Raw genomic sequence first — 16,776 nt, forward strand, 5'->3', positions numbered from 1 at the left:
GGCCGCAGCGCCGCGCTCTGATTGGCTGCGGCGGCGGCGGAGGCAGTTTCCGGAAGGGGCGGTGGGAGGAGGAGCGATATGGCGGCGGAGAGCGGAGCGGGGCCACAGGAGATGATGGAGGGTGAGAACCCGCCGGCGCTGCCGCGGGGGCTGCGGGGGTCGGGGTGGCGCGGCCGGCTGCTCCAGCGCTGCCTCCGGGCGGTGCGGCTGCCAGCTGAGTCCTGTGGGGACTTGTGGGCCCTCCGCGGTCGTGCAGCCCCTGTGTGTCCAGCGAGAGGGCCACTGGCCAGGGGGCCGGTGTGTGTTAGCTCATGGCGTGATGCCTGAGGGACAAGGAGTGGGGTTGTGGAGATGGCCCTGACGTACAAAATAAAGATAACAAGATGCCGGTGATTTCCCTTAGTTCCCCAGTGAAAGGAAAGCAAATGCTGAGGGGAGACCAGCTGGTTCAGGCTCAGGGTGGCCACCGGAGCTGTGGCTCGGTAAACGTGAAGGGATCTGACAGGTTGTCTGGGGAGACGCTTACTTTTATCTGCTAGGATATTTTTATTGATGCCTTCACTTCTTCGTGTCATTGGTACTATTGTACATGATACTGATTTTTTTTTTTTTTTCTAAGAGCTCTTAAAATGTAATAGTTCTAATTCCATCTCCGTAATCTTTGGAATTGCACTTCATTGATCTAAGAAATTTCCTTTTTCCTCCAGTCTTCTTCCCAGATTGTTGGTTTTAGGAAGATGTGATGGGAGGAAAAAGTGCATCCAAAATCAAAGTAGAAACAAGGGGTAAGAGGCCTTTTATTTAAGACTAAACCTTTCATTTAGTTAACTTAGGATTTCTACTAACTGCGTAGTCGTTTATGTGAATCCTGGTTATTTGACCTGCTTGCTGCTCCTCCCCTGTGGAACAAAACCTCAATGTGCCGTTCTGTGTGTCTTGTGCAGTTGATAAGAGGATCGAGTCGGAGGAGTCGGGAGACGAGGAGGGGAGGAAGCAGGCGGTTCGCTTGGTGACAGAGCTGAGCCAGCAGAGCCTGCGGGATGAGCAGAACGGCGAGAACTCCGCAGGTACCGTGCCAGCCTCAGCGCTGCCCCCGGGAGTGCCGGCCGCGTGTGCGCAGCCCGCAGCTGCTGCCCCCTGTGCGTGCTCCTCCTGGCTGGTGTCCATGGCAATCTGCCCTAGAGCCCTCTTCTTGACAGCTCAATAAACTGTAGTGCTACTTTTGCTAGAATAAAGTTGCCTGCTTTTTATGAAACTGCTAATATTAGACCTTTGTTTTTTGGTTTTTTTTTTTTTTCTTATGTATTTACCCATCCATGGTTCTCTTTGAGATGTTCGATGTCAAAATGCAAACAGTCTTTACTCATATTTTTCTTTTATGGAAATTTAGAAACTTTATGTGGGAAGATGCTGGAAATTTTCATTGGAAGTTGTCATGAGGAGCTTTTCATACTTCAACCTTAGTTTATGTCTTTTTTTTGCCTAAAGAATCACCAGGTGCCTTTGGAAGGTAACAAAGGTTATTTCTAGATGGATTGAAGGAACCTGTTCATTTAATTGTTTTAATTTAAAAGACATCTCAAAATTATATCTTTGTATCCTCCTGAGTTTAAGCTTTTCCTGCTGATCTCATGGTTTGTGTTAGAACGTGGGGTAGAAATACAGACAGATTTTAAAGCCTGTGAATGTTTGATGGAAGGGTTTTTGTGGCTTGCATGAAACTTGTCAGAGCAGATCCATTCCTGCAGAGCTTGTGGTGATTTGAGCTGAGCTTTTGGTGCAGTCTGAAGTGTAACAGAGATGTCCATGTTGTTGTTATTATTATTGGGATACTGGAAGGAAAATAATGAAATAAATTTTACTCCTTATAGCAGATCCCTCCTCATCTTAACCTTGGGATTTGCTAATGTATTTTTCAACCTAGTAAATTGTTACTAGAATTTTAAATCTCATAACTAAATGCACTATATATAGGTCTAATTTGTTGCTGATAGTTTAAATCCCCTAAATATTGATAAAGAAATGCTCTTCCATAGGCTGGCCATGGCTTTGCCAGCTGTGCAATTAATAGAACCATGCAGAGCAGACAGAGCTTTCCTTTGCATGCCTGGAACCCTGAGTGTTTGCTCAGCTGGTGTGATTTAGCTGTGTGTTGGAGGTTATATTTTGCACATTGTTCCCCTGGGAATTCTATGAAAGGAAATACAGAAGTAATGTACTTTAGTGAAAGCAAGAAAAACACATTCAGATTTGTTTGCTGAATTACATTTGTGTACTGTTTAATATAATGACTGTATTGTTACTTTTTCCAAAGTGTAAGCACTCAGAAAACTAGGACAGGAACCAAGCAGAGGAATAATTTTTGAACATTTGAGGTAGTTTCCACAGCCAGCTTTGAGTTTCTCAGCTGAAAGGAAAATGATGAGTTTTCCACATTTTTTTCACAGAAGATCTTAAGTAGAAAGAGCTTGAGCAGCTGCAATTTCAAATTCATAATTTAGCTAATTCTCTGAGGAATAGAGCCTCTGGTTAGAAAGCTTATAACTGAGCTATTTATAATATTCTTCATGCATATGCACTTAACTAGTGTAGTTAGGCTTCTTGTTGATTGAAAAGCTTGTGGTACTGTGAACTTACATAACTCAGTAATGACTGTTCCCACTGTGGAATTCAGGTTTTCTGAATGGTGGATTTTTTTTCCACCTCTGCAAAGGCATGTGGCTTTCAGGCATAGGCTGCACAAAAATTCACTTATGAAACTTCAGTGCCAGAGTGATGGTTTTTTTCCCTTGGAGAAGTGTGGAATAAAGCAATTTGCAAGGGAAATTGCAGTCCTGGTTGAAAAGTGCTTGTAGGAGGGTCAGTTTAAGAGGTTTTTTTTTATATCCAATCAGTTCATAAATAAAATTACATATAAATGACTGTAAATTTGCTAGAGCCATTTTTCTCTTCTTTGTCTTTCCCTTTTTTTCTTTTTCTGTTCTTTGAGAGAAAATGCTTTTTAACATTTTCATACCAATACAGATTTACAGCTGACAGCAGATACACATCTCTGTCTGCTTCATACACAGTGCATAGACTTAATGACAGTTGGCTTTATGTAGCAGTGCCTGTGTGTTCAGTTTTAGATTTCTTTTATTTCAGTAAATTCAATGTTTATCCTGTGTGATTTGGTTTTGCCCCTTTGCATTTGGGTGCTGTTTTCCACACTGGCTGTCATGAGTGGTCTCTCAAAGCCATATGTCAAAATTAAGAGGAGCTACCCTTTGACAGGCCCCAGAAAAGGGTATTTAACACATTACCTAAATCAGGGGTTTATAAATTAAAATATTCAAGCTTGCTAGCCAAACAAAGTCAAAGATTTTTTCTTTTTTTTTACTTGAATGGATTTTTTTGCTGAAGATTTTTTTGTTACCAAGTGCATGATTGACTTTAATGTTGGACAACTTTAAAAGTCTCAAAGGACTTGAAACAAAAGAATTCCTTCACTGTGAACACTAAGTTACTGCCAGTATGACTCAATACAAGAGGCATAATTTGGACTTTTTTCATGTGATATCTCAAATAACTCTTGTTCCAAACCTGGGCACTGTTCCTGTGGGCTGTAAATTCAGCAAGACTAACTTGTTTGACTTGGAGCACTTCTCACTGCCAGTCTTTGCACCCAAGAAAACAGGTCAAAGAGGTGAAGCATTGATAGCAGCAGGGTGGGGTATCCCACTCCCTTGCTGAAGTGCAGAGCTCCTGATATGGAACTAAAATAAGAAAAAGCAGGCATTGCTCACAGCTAATTGCTGACAGGCAAATGTATGTGTGTCAATTTTGGTGGCATTTCTGTCTTGCTGTTCAAAGACTACCAGCTCATTTTGCATTCCCAAAATATAATTTCTGCTTCCTGCTAATTTGTGCTATTAAAAAAAAAATTAGGATTGCTTTTTCAGTCCTAATTTCTGTGAATCATTTCAGTGAGTCTCTTTCCTGTTTAAATGTCCAGGCAAGAGCAACAGCCCAAATACAGCAAGGTCAGTGATGATCTGTGGACTACCAAACCCTTGGAGTTGATGGTAGCATTAAAAATGGTGATGCTGGTACTGTTTGTGCCTACACTGCTACTTACAAGGCTGAGCATTAGCAGGAAACGCTCATTAAATAGGAGCACTTGACATTTACAGAGATGTTGTAACCATGCTGAGCTGTGAAAATAGTCACTGCTGCTGGGTTAAGGGAATGAGCTTGCATATATGCAGGAGTTAGTGCAAAGCCTTTGGGATGTGGCTGTAATTAAAGTTGCTTGAGTTCTTTGTAGCACCCAGAGAAGCTTTGCACATAAAGTAGAAAAATCTTGCGTGTGGTATGTCAGTTTTGCAAAGCTGAATTAGACTTTGTTTTTCTTCAGAAATTGATGCAACCAGCACACCATCTCCAGCAAATGGGAATGGGCATGAATTATTCAGCATGAATTCTCCAGTAAATTTTCCTCCCTCGTGTGCTGTGGTAGAAGCACAGCAAATGCTGGGGTGTTCTCCAGAGCTATAAAAGCATTTCCTAAGGAAATTCATGCAGTGGCATAAACAGTGTTGTCTGGCATAGTAGGGAGTTCAGCCAAACAAAGAAAGAGAGATCTCTGCAAAAGTGTTCAAAACAAGGACATAAAGTGGCAGTGCTAATAAAAAAGCCCTGAAGGGTGGGATTGTTGAGATGCTTGGTCATTCCTAGTCATCTCACTAGACAGTTACAATTCCTTCTTGGCAAGGTTTGTTATGTTGTCAGAGGAGACACTTTGGATGGGGTATCCTCGAAGGGATGATGGCCCTAGGTGTGAAGAAAAGGCATTCTGCCCACTCTTGAGCCTGCAGTTTTCAGCAGCCACACAGGCAGGGTGGGCAAGGTGCTGATCTGTGTGTCTTTTGCATCTGAGCACGAAATCCTGCTGTTAAAGTTGTTTTCTGTAACGAGCTACTGTGGTTTTAATGAAGCAGAATGTCTGAGTTGTGCCTCTGATGTGTTTCTTCTCCTGAGGAGCATTTGCTCTCAGGATGTTGGCTGTTATCCTGCCTTTGGCTGTCTGGGACAGAAGTTCATCATGTGTTTGCTTCTCCTGCAGGAGAGGCGGAGACACCAGTGGACATGGAGACTATTAGCCTGGACCCAGAAGCTGAGGTAAAGGCAAATTTTTGTCCTTTCGGGCTTTATACAGCAGGAAGCGAAGCTAGGCAAGGCAAGTATTGAAACCTGATTAAAAGATCTAATTCTTCTGAAGCTGCTGGCTACTGTGATCCTTCCCAGAGCTGATTCAGAGCCTTTAGATTAGAAGTAGAGTTGTTTTATTTTTCATCGCTAGCTGAAATATTTTCTTAGTACTTTAGAATTTTAAATTAAGCATAGATGCACTGCAAGTGTGGCTGTGCTGCAAGAGGTATTTCTGGGCAAGGAGCTTCAGAGAGTCTGTTCAGTGAGCTGTTTGCTGCTGTGAGCCCTGTGATTTGGAGCAGCACAGTGACTTACTCAGCCCAGTGCCTTGGCATCAGCAGCCTCATGAGCCCGTTAGCAGCAAAGGGTTTGAGCTGGAGTGGGAAAAAGTGCTCTGTTTCTCTTTGGCTTTCAAAACTGGAGTATCTGGGGCTGAACAGCACAGATGTGAAGTGCCTCAGTTGATTGTCAGGGGAGATTTAACGTTGACAGAACCACTGGTTATTCAAACTGTCACTCATTCCTGCTCATCTGAAGCCTGGAACTGGAAATGTGTTCTGGTTAAGCCCTAGCAAAGTAGGTAAGAGAACTTTATGCAAAACTTTATTCAGGCAAGCATTTTTCTCAATAAATTTTTGAAGATTTCTAATGTTGGTAATGCTCAAACTCAGGAAAGGGCTGTTGCATTTTGCAGATACTGCATTTGGAATTTGACAAATTAGGTGTCTCAGTTGTGGTGGTAAAATCATTTGCCAAACCCATTTTACAAAGGCTCTTTGAAGGGAAATTTTAATGAGTTACACATTTTGTAAGACTGTATTTTAGACCAAAGTACCAGGTTGATCTTTAAAGACCAGATTTGTTTTGAAACAACTGCTAAATCTCTCCATTTCTCTTTAAGGATGTTGACTTGAATCATTTCCGAATCGGGAAGATTGAAGGATTTGAGGTGCTCAAGAAAGTGAAGGTAACAATCCTGGGGGATAGAGAATGCCTCTTGGAATTTGGGATTCTGTAGATCTAACCTATAAAAAGACAGAGTGTCTTTCTGGCTGAGATTTAGTGAGTTTTCTTCATTATTAGTTGAAGAAGGTGTTGTTTACATATTTGACAAGCAGTAATAAAAATCTTGGGATTTTGCAAGTTTGTTTTGGAAGTGAGAGATGATATATCAGGGCACATTCTGGACTAGTACAGCAGACTGAACATAGAATAACATGACTGGGAAAGGATCTCTGGAGGTCTCTAGTAAAGCCTTCAGATCAGGCCCAGTTAGAACATGTTGCTTAAGGCCTTCTGCAGTTAAGCTTTTGAGTATTTCCAAGGGTAGAGATTCTATTTCCATGAGTATTTCCAAGGATGGAGTTTATGTAGCCTCTCTGGGCTGCTGTTACTGTATCTGACCATTGTGGGTGGAATATTTCCTTCTGTAAAATTGGAGTATGCCAAGAAAAGATTGTATTAAAAACAAACAAACGAAACCAAACAACTCAACAAATTCCCAGCAAAACCTAATGGGGAAACCCTCACACGCAGCTTTTTGTCTGTAAGCCAAAATGCATTAGATGCAATCCTTCATATCCATTTTCCTGTTTCTATTTCAACTTTTCCTCAACAATTAGACTCTGTGTCTCCGTCAGAATTTGATTAAGCACATTGAAAACCTGGAGCAGTTGCAGACCCTGCGGGAGCTGGATCTCTATGACAATCAAATTCGGAAGATTGAGAACTTGGAGTCTCTGGTGGACCTTGAGTGAGTCCAGGGCAATCACCAGGATTGGGTTGGGGGTGGTTTGCTGCTCACTGTGTTACTCATGCTGCACTTATTCCAGTGTTTATCACCCAGGCCTCTCTCAGAATTTATTTTGGAGCTCTGTGAAGGATAATGTTTATTCTCTATTGATATTTAACCTGTGCAGAGAACTAGTTTCATTATCCTGAAGTTCCCCAAGGACAGGCAGCTGGAGATGAAACCTGTGCTGTGTAAGGCAGTGAGAATGGCAGGTGGCTGCAGCTTCCACCCAGGTGTGGGAGCTCTCAGGCCCCCTTAGCTCTTACAGCAAGAGCTCTGTGTAGCAGGTTTTTATTCCTGCAAAAATGACAAGAGATTTCAGGTAAGGATTTTTTTTTTTTTTTAAGAGTGTTAGGGAAGGAGTAAGTACCATTTCAAGTTTCTGGCACTCGCCTGGATCACTCTGGAGGTGCATTACAAAACTGTTCCACTGGGGCAGGACTGGCCCACCTCTCACCATCACAACTGCTTCCTGCCCAGTGGAGCCCTTGACATGGTCCTGGCAGAGGCAGATCTTGTAGGCAGGTACCTTTCCCAAGGAAAATGCAAATTAGCTTCTTCCCACCATGGCAGCTTCATGACTGGGCAAAATTATGGCTGTCTTCTGCATGTGGCAGATGATTTTTTATTTTTTTTATTTTTTGCTAACACACTACAGAAGTATTTTGAAAATTTTGATTTTTTGTATTTTCTGATAAAATGAAATTGCATTCATGACTTTAGCTTCAAGGCCTAGCAAAGGCTTGATCTCTTCCCACCAATTTATAAGTGTCTCTTCCAGAATCATCCATGCCTGATGGACTGATGAGACTTTGGTTTGTTTTACCTCAGGGTCCTGGACATCTCCTTTAATGTTCTGCGACACATTGAAGGACTAGATCGACTTACCCAGCTTAAAAAACTCTTCCTTGTCAACAACAAAATCAGCAAAATTGAGAATTTGAGCAGCTTGCAGATGCTACAGATGTTAGAATTGGGGTCCAATCGAATTCGGGTAGGTTTGCTCTGTGAGATGCTGGCTGGAGATTTTCAGCTCTTTGGTGTGATATTGGCATTTTCTGAAAGTGCACTGCATTGACTTTGATTTGCAATTTTGTTGTTTTTGTATTGTTCCAGTCACTCACTGTGCTTATTGCTGTGCATGCTGGATCCTTTCATCATACATTAGTGCCTGGCTACTAAATCACCATTTGTGAATTTTTATCTTTGATAAAGTCTTGTATCCCCTATGTGTTTTTTTTTTTTGCAGGTGATGGTTTCTTCCTGCTAAAGAGCCAAGCCTATAAAAACTAGCAGTTGTTTTCTCTTACCTTTCTACAGACTGCTGCTGAGTCCATGAGACCTGTTGAAAGCAAAATGAATTTTATTTGCTGGTGCAATTGACAGCTTGCTATGGCAGTCAGTCTTGTTCTGGAAGAAGATTTTCTTGAGGCTTTGCTCTGAAATGCCTTTAAAACTTAAAACTTGGCACTGTACTGCTGATAGCTTTTGAGTTTTATTGTGCAGTTTGTGACTTTTTCAGTTTAAAATCTGTGCCACTTATAGGAGATCAGTTACAATTAGTCTCTCTTGTCCCTAACATGTTATTCTCTGTATTTGCTCAGGTCATAAGAGAACTGGTCAGACAGATGACACCAAAGACTTGCAATATGCAAAATGAGCTTTTTTTAAAAAGCTTTTTTAATTACATGCTCTTTAGAAGATACTCATGAAAGATGAGTGCGTTTCAATCAATGTGGTGTAAGTTGGTGCTGCCCATTTATAGTCCCTGAGAGGAAATAGGAGATCAGGAAAATATCTGTCCTTTTTATTTCAGGAACTTGTGGAAGAACACTTGTCTTTGTAGAAAAGAAGGAAACTTCAGCCATTAAAAACAGTCTTCTAAGGCAGAAATATGTGCAGTTTTTTGGAAGAGGAAAAAGTTTGATTTGCTCCTAAAGCTAAACTGGACTGAATTGTTTTCCAGCAATTTCTGCTTTGGAAATGAAATTATTTAGGGAAATAAATCTGGAATGTGAGAACATCAGCCAGATCAGGGGTTAGGAACCTCAGAGTTTGCATTGAATGGGGAACAGGAGTTATGGAGAGAAGTACTTGGCTCAGCACATTGATCCTTACATTACAAAAGTTGGGTTAAGCAAAACTGTACTGTATTCTGTATCTGAGCATCATTATCATCTGGGAAAAAAAGAAATCCAGCTAGATTTCTTAATTGATACTTAGGCAGCACATTGTCAATACTGTTGGCAAGCCAAGGAATATCTTTTTAACAGTGAGGTTAGATTTATTTATGTGTGTTTTCTCAGTGTTGAGCCTGAGCAGTATTAACAGAACAAACAAAAAAAACCAAACCAAAATTGTCACTGTGTGGGTAACACAATTTCTTAAATTACTTTATTTTTAGTGGGTTTTTTTCTATTTGTCTGTTAATTTTATCCTGACTTCTTCAAACAGTGTTCTGTGCTTCTAATTGCTTTATTGGAGTGAGTAACCTGTGACTTGGCTTGGCACAAAGAAATCTCATGCTAACTAGAACTGCAGGGCTAGTTTTCTCTTGGTGTAGGGTGGCTTGTAGATTTTACAGCTGAACATATCTTAACTCTTTAGGGTACAAACCTGTGGACTCCAGGCAGTGTTCCTGGCTCTGAAGTGCCTGATTGACTTCTTCCCTGTGCATTAAAGCTGCTGCAGCAGGGCTGTTCTTGCCTACTCTGCTGCACACTCAGACCTCTCAGAGTGCTTGGAATCCCTCATGAATCCCTAGCACTTTTTGCTGTTTCTTTTGGGGAGCAGAACTTTATGCTTCAGCTGACATATTTAATGCTTTTTTCTTAAAGTTGGACTGAGACAGCTTTAATGTAAGCACTTCTTTACTTGTTCTTAGGTTTTTATCCCCTCATGTCCATCTGTTCCATTCCTGTCCCTGTACTGAGTCATTTCCTCCTCAGGGCTGGAGAAGCTGCCAATGAGCAAGAAATCTATAATTTTTCTTGCAAGGTCAAAACAAGGCTAAGGCCATAGTTTAGAAGGGGGGTGAATGCAAATTTGAGCTGATTAAAACTCTATGTTCAGTCTTCTGGTAGTTGTGGGATAGAGATTAAAAAGCTTCTTACCTTTCCTGAGTGTCCATATTCTTCTTTCTTAAGTTATTACATGCACAGAGAAACAGTTAAACACATACACAGAGAAAACCAAGTGGTGCTAGCACTCAGTGGCCTGGCTCCCCAGCACTGCTAATTTGAAATTTAGGCATGCAAGAAGCATGTGGAAGGGCTGAGATGCCACAGCTTACCTGAGCACAGACTCACAGCTCTGAGTGTTTCTGTGTCCATATTACTGTTTTACTGTGAGCTGAAGTCTGGTGGCAAAATGCTTGTCATCTTGGTTTTTTAATTCAGAGGCTTTTCCCTGTAAAATAAAAGTGTTTCTTTTTGTTTTCAGGAGCCTTTTGTAATCTTGCCCTTTTCTCTTTATTCCCTGTTTTCAGTCTTGTGTTCTGCCAGAAGCATGCTGTGTAGCCAGTAGTTAAATCTATTAACACACACAACTGTGAGACAGTTAACATTCCCTTATGGCAGAGAAGCTGAACAACTTGCCTCTGTGCTATGCAGTCACTGAAGTGCAGGACTAAATGTATAAATTGTGGTTTTACTTCTCAGATTGTTTCCATTCACTAGTGACAGATTTTATTTTTTTTTTTTTTGCTTCCCAAATGTGTATCTTCTACCCAGGATACACCCCGTGGTTATAATGTGGCTACAAAGTGACAGCCACATCTACCAGATGGAGTTTTGCAATAACACTGTCTCCTCTGGTCATTTCACAGGTAATTGAAAACATTGACACCTTGGCTAATCTTGACAGTCTGTTCCTTGGGAAGAATAAAATCACCAAGCTGCAGAATCTGGACGCGCTGACGAACCTGACTGTGCTCAGTGTACAGGTACTGCTTGTGTTCTGGAAAGCCTTGGTGACATGAACCACCCTGTGAGATAGATCAGCTCTCCTGAACCACAGAATCCCAGAATGGTTTGGGTTAGAAGGAGCCTTACAGACCACCTTGCTCCACCCACCTTCCACCATCCCAGGCTGCATCCCAAGCTCCCAGCTTGGACACTTCAGGGATCCAGGGGGAGCCACAGCTTCTCTGGGCACCCTGTGCCAGGGCCTCCCCACCCTCACAGAGAAAAATTTCTTCCTAACATCTAATTTAAATCTGCCTTCCTTCAGCTTCAGGCCATTCCCCTTGTCCTATCACTACATACCCTTGTGAAAAATCCCTCTCCAGCTTTTCTGTAAGCTCCCCATGAACAAGTCTGCACTGTTAGAATCAAACTCCTGTGCTGGAAGAAGTGTGATATTCTTTGTGTTGTCTGATTTCCTCCTTTCATGCTACTTGAGATTGACAGACACTGATAAAATTATAAAACAAAGATTTGATTTTTATGGAAGAAAGAACAGGAGATGAATGTTATCCCCTACTTCCTTCCTGAAACACTTGTTTCCCAATGTACTACAATAACATTGAAAGTGTTGTGCCAGATAGTCCTTACAATGGATATGGGCACACCTAATTAGTGGCTTATCCTCATTTTCTTCTGCTTTCACTCAGAGTCAGAATTAAAACACAAAGAAGATGAATTTTCTCATTTGGGCTTGGTTGTTTATTAAGTCTTACCTAAGTACAGAGAGTTCTGCAGCACCTCCAGCTACCAGCTAAAAGTGAGCAAAATGGAAGTGAATCTAACTAATGCTAAACAGTCCAATAGAGAATTAACACCTATATGATTTATACTTTTGACCCAATAACCAAACTCCTGTGACCAGCAGTGCAGCACTAACTGTCCAACCAAAAACTACTGCCTGAAATCATGAAGAAGGAAGAAGACAGAAAGAGACAACACCCAAAATCCTCTATCTTGTCCCATACCTATTACTATATTATAAAACCTCAGATTTAAAACCCTTCACCATGTAAAATCACACACCTCTATTCTAACTATACACCAGTGATTTTAACTCCATCACTCAAATTTGGAAGCTTCTCCAAGGCCTCAGGTCAAAAGCAGAGTTCTCCAGGGGGTCAGTGCCAGAAAGCACAGAAAGCTCAAAAATCCCAGGTTTCTGGGATCCAGCATGGGCCCAAGCAGACTATCTCCCCTTCCCAGCCATACTTTAGAGAAGTGGTTTCCCCCAGTGGGTCCCATGGCTGTGGGTTTGTTTGGAGTGGTACTGACCAGCTGCTGCACTTGCAGAATAACCGTCTGACCAAGATTGAGGGGCTGCAGAGCCTGGTGAATCTGCGGGAGCTGTACCTCAGCCACAACGGCATCGAAGTCATCGAGGGACTGGAGAACAATGTGAGCAGCCTTCTGCTGACTCTGCAGCACACTTGTTACCCTGAGCTGCCTGTGTTAGTGGCTTTTCTGCAAGTTTTTGTCCCTCAGTTTCCCCAGTTAGGTGTGAGTTCCTGAGTCTCTTGAGAGACCACAAATATCGAAGTGTTTGTTATATGTTAAAGTGTCTCGTGTGGGTAAAGATCCTCCAGATATTCTGGAGTCTAATTTTTTTTTTTTTTGTGACATAGGGAAGAGAGATGTGGTTGAAGCAGTAGCCTGGCTCATCCTCAGCCATGGGAGGGCTCCTGGACACAGCTGGCTGGCTGCTGCAGCATTTCAGACAGCAGCTTGTAGATAACCATGAGTGCTTTTCAATAGGATAAAACTGGAGCTGGGAGTAAGAAAGGCCAGCCATGGCATGCAGCTTGCCTTCCTGTCAGTGTACATGTCTGTCTTTTTGGATGGGATGGATTTTGTGGAAGCCTGTATAATTTTCATTCTCACCTAGCAAAAGTTTTTCTAAAATTGTTGAGTTTCCTGCTGCTAAGAGTTTGCTCAAGGGGACACTTTGGATCTGATTTTTAATCCTCCTCTTAATGTACTTTGAAGAAAGCTGCCAGCCAAGGGCTCCTAAAAAGGCCTTCAATTTTGTGACATGGCTTCTGGGGATCAGTTGCCCAGCTTAATTGAAAACAGTTTTCCTTGTTCTATGTAGACAGCAAGAGTTGAGCTGAGTGTGAACAGCTGGCAATAAAGTGTCTGCTCCTGACAGTTTCTAGCTCTGGGCCTAGAAAAAGTGGCACAGGGAAGATGAAAGGAAATCAGATCTAATATTTTTGTGTTTGCTTTGCCTAGAACAAACTCACAATGCTGGACATTGCAGCCAACAGAATTAAGAAGATTGAGAATATCAGTCACCTAACAGAGCTGCAGGAGTTCTGGGTAAGCACAGGCCAGAGCTGTTCCCCAGAGTGTTCTGTGCAACAGAGAGGGAAACCCTTCTGATGGGCAGCATATGGACATGTGTGCCTTGGAGGGAGCTCCTCTACTTCTGCTGATCAGCTTTAAGGTCTTGACAGTCTGCATGGATAGAGTGTGTGATGGTTTCCCCTAGGGAAAGGGAAGAGATTAAAAATTTCTTTGCAGGGCTTTGCTGAGTGGTAAGAAGCCTGTCTCTGCCTAGGAAACCTTTATGCTCAGGTTGGTTATGAAACAGCCCCACATGTCCTATTTCTGCAGCTCTTCTTTCTGTAAGTGAGCATGGCAGAGTACCAGGGGAAGCACAGAGCTTGTTCAGAGCAGGGCTGGTATGTTTATGGTGTTATAAATATGAAGAAAACAAAATCAACTTCTGGCTCCATTCCTTTGAGGCAGATAACAGCAGGATTGCTTCTGTTTCTTTCTGGCACCCTGCATTGCTGAGCTCTTTGGCTTTCCCAAGTCAGGTCAGGAAAGTCAGAGATACCCTGTGCTGAGGCACCAGCACTGTGCCATGTGTGGGAGCTGTGTTCAAATGGGCTTGTGTGGAAGAATGGAGAAGCAGCAGCAGATGTCATGGTCTGGCATGTGCTTCAGCTCTTGTAGAGTTTCTGAATTCAAGGCTGAGAATAAGAGCTGTGCTGTATAATGTCTGTCATTTGGAGCTATTTAAATTCTTGGGCAGATGCTGAGAGGAAAGGAGTGGAAAGCAGGTTCAAATGAAGCCCAGCTGGAATCTGGAGCCCAGGCTCCTCAGATCATTTTCCTCATCTTGCAGTGTGGCTGAGGAGACAGCCAGCAGTGTTACCTGGCCATGCCTGTCTGTAAGGAGCTCTTTAAGGAACAGTTAACATGGCATCTTTTGGGCAGTAGAGGTGAGGCAGTGCAGTGTGGCTGGTGTGGGGCCTGTCCTGATCCCCTGCAATTCCCTCCTGTTTATTTGCTGTTGCTCTGCTCATAGGAGGTGTCTGTGAAAGGACAGGCCAGAGCTGAACTTCTCTGGATTTCTTTGCAAAAACACCAGTGTGTTTAGAGCCCTTTGTCAGAGCAGAGGTCTGTTAGCTGAGCACAGAAAATGCCCTCCTGGCTTTGTTCCACTTCAACACTGTGTTTAAAAAAACTGATTTGTTTGAAAAGGAGCAGGGCAGAATTTTCAATGAAAACCAGTTTTGTGTCTCTCAATTCATGGTTTGTTTGGTTTTTTTTCCCACTGACTGCACAGTTGAAGCCACATAAAAATATCCTTTAACACCTTAAGTAAGCAGAATTGAAAATCCTAGACTGAGACATCTGAAGGTTGAGTGACTTGGCTGAAGTAACATTGTGATGACCTGTAGCAGAATGAGACAATCCAAGGAGGGTTTTTATATTTTATTTGAAGGTGGCATTTCTGCAGTGACTCTATCCAGGGTTGAGCAGCATGTGGCCACCTTGCAGCTTTGCTTCCTTGTTGGGCAGCTGAAGCACTCATGCCTTATGCCTTTTCTGTGCAATGGCTGAGCCAACAATGAGGCAGGAGAAGAACCCAAATTAGAGAGCTTGGCATTTCCTCTGGAGTGTAGGAGCAGTTCTTGCAGGGAATTTTTTGTAAAGGAGAAAGGAAAATGTTGCTTTTCTTGTCAGTTTATGACCTTTTTTAATGTTTCCTGAGAAGTCATAAAAGGAAAAATGGATGTTACAGTGGAAACAAATAATGATCTAAAGATTTCCAGCCCTTAAATACACAGTGGAGGGGGAGATGGTGTGGAGACTGCCCTGGTGCCTTCAGGGTCTTTCCTAGCACAGTGTTGGGCTGGATCTGCTGTCTGATGGGTGGAGCATCTGACCAGCAGCCAGGACAGGGTGGGGAAGTTGTGTTTAGTGCTGAGGCCTGGGATGTGAGACAGCAAAGCTGCTCTCAGAGGTTGCAGGGTGAGAAGGCGTTTGTGAGTGTGAAGCCTGTGCAGCAGCAGCAGTGACGCAGTCCCACAACTGCTTTCCTTTTCCTGGGAGTGTGAACATGCCTGTGTGTGCTCTGCAGATGAATGACAACCTCATTGAGAGCTGGAGTGACCTGGATGAGCTGAAAGGAGCCAAGAACTTGGAGACTGTATACCTGGAGAGAAACCCCTTGCAGAAGGACCCCCAGTACCGGCGCAAAATCATGCTGGCCCTCCCGAGCGTGCGGCAGATCGACGCCACCTTCGTCCGATTCTGAGCCTCCTGCTGCCCCCCCTCCCCTGCCCTCCTCCCAGAAATGTCCCAGCAGGGTTTTTTATCCACTCACCACCCCCCAGCTCTTCAGTACACTGACACACACAGGGCAAACAGTCAACAAAAAGCACTGAAACCAGGTCTCGTGTACAATGCACTCATTGTTTTTGAAATGTTGTTATTATTATTATTATGATTATTATTATTATTAAATCTTAACACAAGAGCCTTCAGTGTGCCTGTGTTTCTTATTTTATGTGGGAGGTTTTACCAGAAAGTGTTTGTGGCAGGCTGGAGACATGTGAGCCACTTGCTGACCACAGCTGACTGTGACACACCTTCTGGTTAGGAATGTCCTCACAAACACCATGTCCAGATAAAGGCTCAACAGTGGCCTGTAAAAATGTGAAGAAGTATTTGATGGAGATCCCCACCCAGGTTAGTTACCAGGCATGACCCAGTGCTAAATACCTGCTGGTACAACATGGGGCTGTGAGGGGAGTAGCCTTTTTGTACTCATATTTTAAACACAGCTGCAAGCTCATGAGAGGACTGGGAACAAACTGGTATTGAAATATTAATGGTGAGCAAGGTAAGGGTGTGGTAGCACTTCGTTGCAGGCAGTGTTTGCCATCAGAGAATCTGAATCAGGTCCTGCTTCTACTGAAGATGGCAGTGTGGTATTGCTGTCCCTCTGCAGCTGTGTTTGATCCAGGCCATTGAACTGCATCTCTCCAGCAGTTGAAAAACCCTGGGAAACACTTGCCATCTGCTGCTGTGCTTGTCCAACAGGCATGTCATCAGTCCAGGGGAGCAAGGAAAACAGGAGAGGTGCTTGAAAATGTGCTCTTGGTGGTAGTTTGGTTCATTCTGATTTGACATGAATGTGAATCTTTGAAAGAGTAGGATGAATCCCTTCTGCTGAAGACCAGGAATATTAAGCAGGACACTGTTGCCCTGTGAAATGTTTTAGTTGCCCTTCGTGGGCTGTGTTGCATTTGCTCACTGGCAGTCTGGATTGTGATGCTGAGGGAGGTGGTGCCTGGGCTTGACTGGGGAACCTGCACCTCACCAAGTCACTGAACTGGGAATGTGAGATGAGTTGCTTTGAGTCCCTCAAAGTGCCACAAACTCTCCCTGGGGACTGTAAAAGCAGCATCTCAGTCACTCTTACATTGCTATTGTACCCCCACATTGTTCCTGGGCTGGCCCTGTGTCCCTTGGCTGGCAGCACCTGGCAGGCAAAACACAACCAGGATTTTGCCCCAGAGTTATAAAAACCAT

At 43.1% G+C, this 16,776-nt stretch overlaps 1 protein-coding gene across 3 annotated transcripts; it reads left to right on the forward strand.

Moving 5' to 3' along the window:
- The first annotated feature begins 25 nt into the window (after window positions 1-25).
- Window positions 26-15,718, forward strand: PPP1R7 (protein phosphatase 1 regulatory subunit 7). Of its 3 annotated transcripts, none has more exons than XM_056498745.1 (11): window positions 46-121; window positions 708-785; window positions 945-1,067; window positions 5,105-5,160; window positions 6,092-6,157; window positions 6,813-6,943; window positions 7,814-7,976; window positions 10,809-10,925; window positions 12,238-12,342; window positions 13,177-13,263; window positions 15,320-15,718. In XM_056498745.1, exons 2-11 carry the CDS (start codon window positions 743-745, stop codon window positions 15,494-15,496), a joined length of 1,068 nt encoding a protein of 355 aa, XP_056354720.1. In that variant the 5' UTR covers window positions 46-121; window positions 708-742; the 3' UTR covers window positions 15,497-15,718. The 3 variants fall into 3 exon arrangements, with proteins under 3 accessions (XP_056354721.1, XP_056354720.1, XP_056354722.1); XM_056498747.1 differs by having other exon boundaries at window positions 12,238-12,395; window positions 15,320-15,331; XM_056498746.1 differs by lacking the exon at window positions 708-785 and having other exon boundaries at window positions 26-121.
- Window positions 15,719-16,776: the final 1,058 nt, after the last annotated feature.

The sequence above is a fragment of the Oenanthe melanoleuca genome, chromosome 9 (genome assembly GCF_029582105.1).
Source record: "Oenanthe melanoleuca isolate GR-GAL-2019-014 chromosome 9, OMel1.0, whole genome shotgun sequence".
NCBI lineage: Eukaryota > Metazoa > Chordata > Aves > Passeriformes > Muscicapidae > Oenanthe > Oenanthe melanoleuca.

Coding starts and splice junctions, on each gene's coding strand:
- PPP1R7 (XM_056498746.1), top strand. CDS start 79: ATGGCGGCGGAGAGCGGAGCGGGGCCACAGGAGATGATGGAGG. Junction 7,977..10,808: donor TGGGGTCCAATCGAATTCGG/GTAGGTTTGCTC, acceptor GTCATTTCACAG/GTAATTGAAAACATTGACAC. Junction 10,926..12,237: donor TGACTGTGCTCAGTGTACAG/GTACTGCTTGTG, acceptor CTGCACTTGCAG/AATAACCGTCTGACCAAGAT.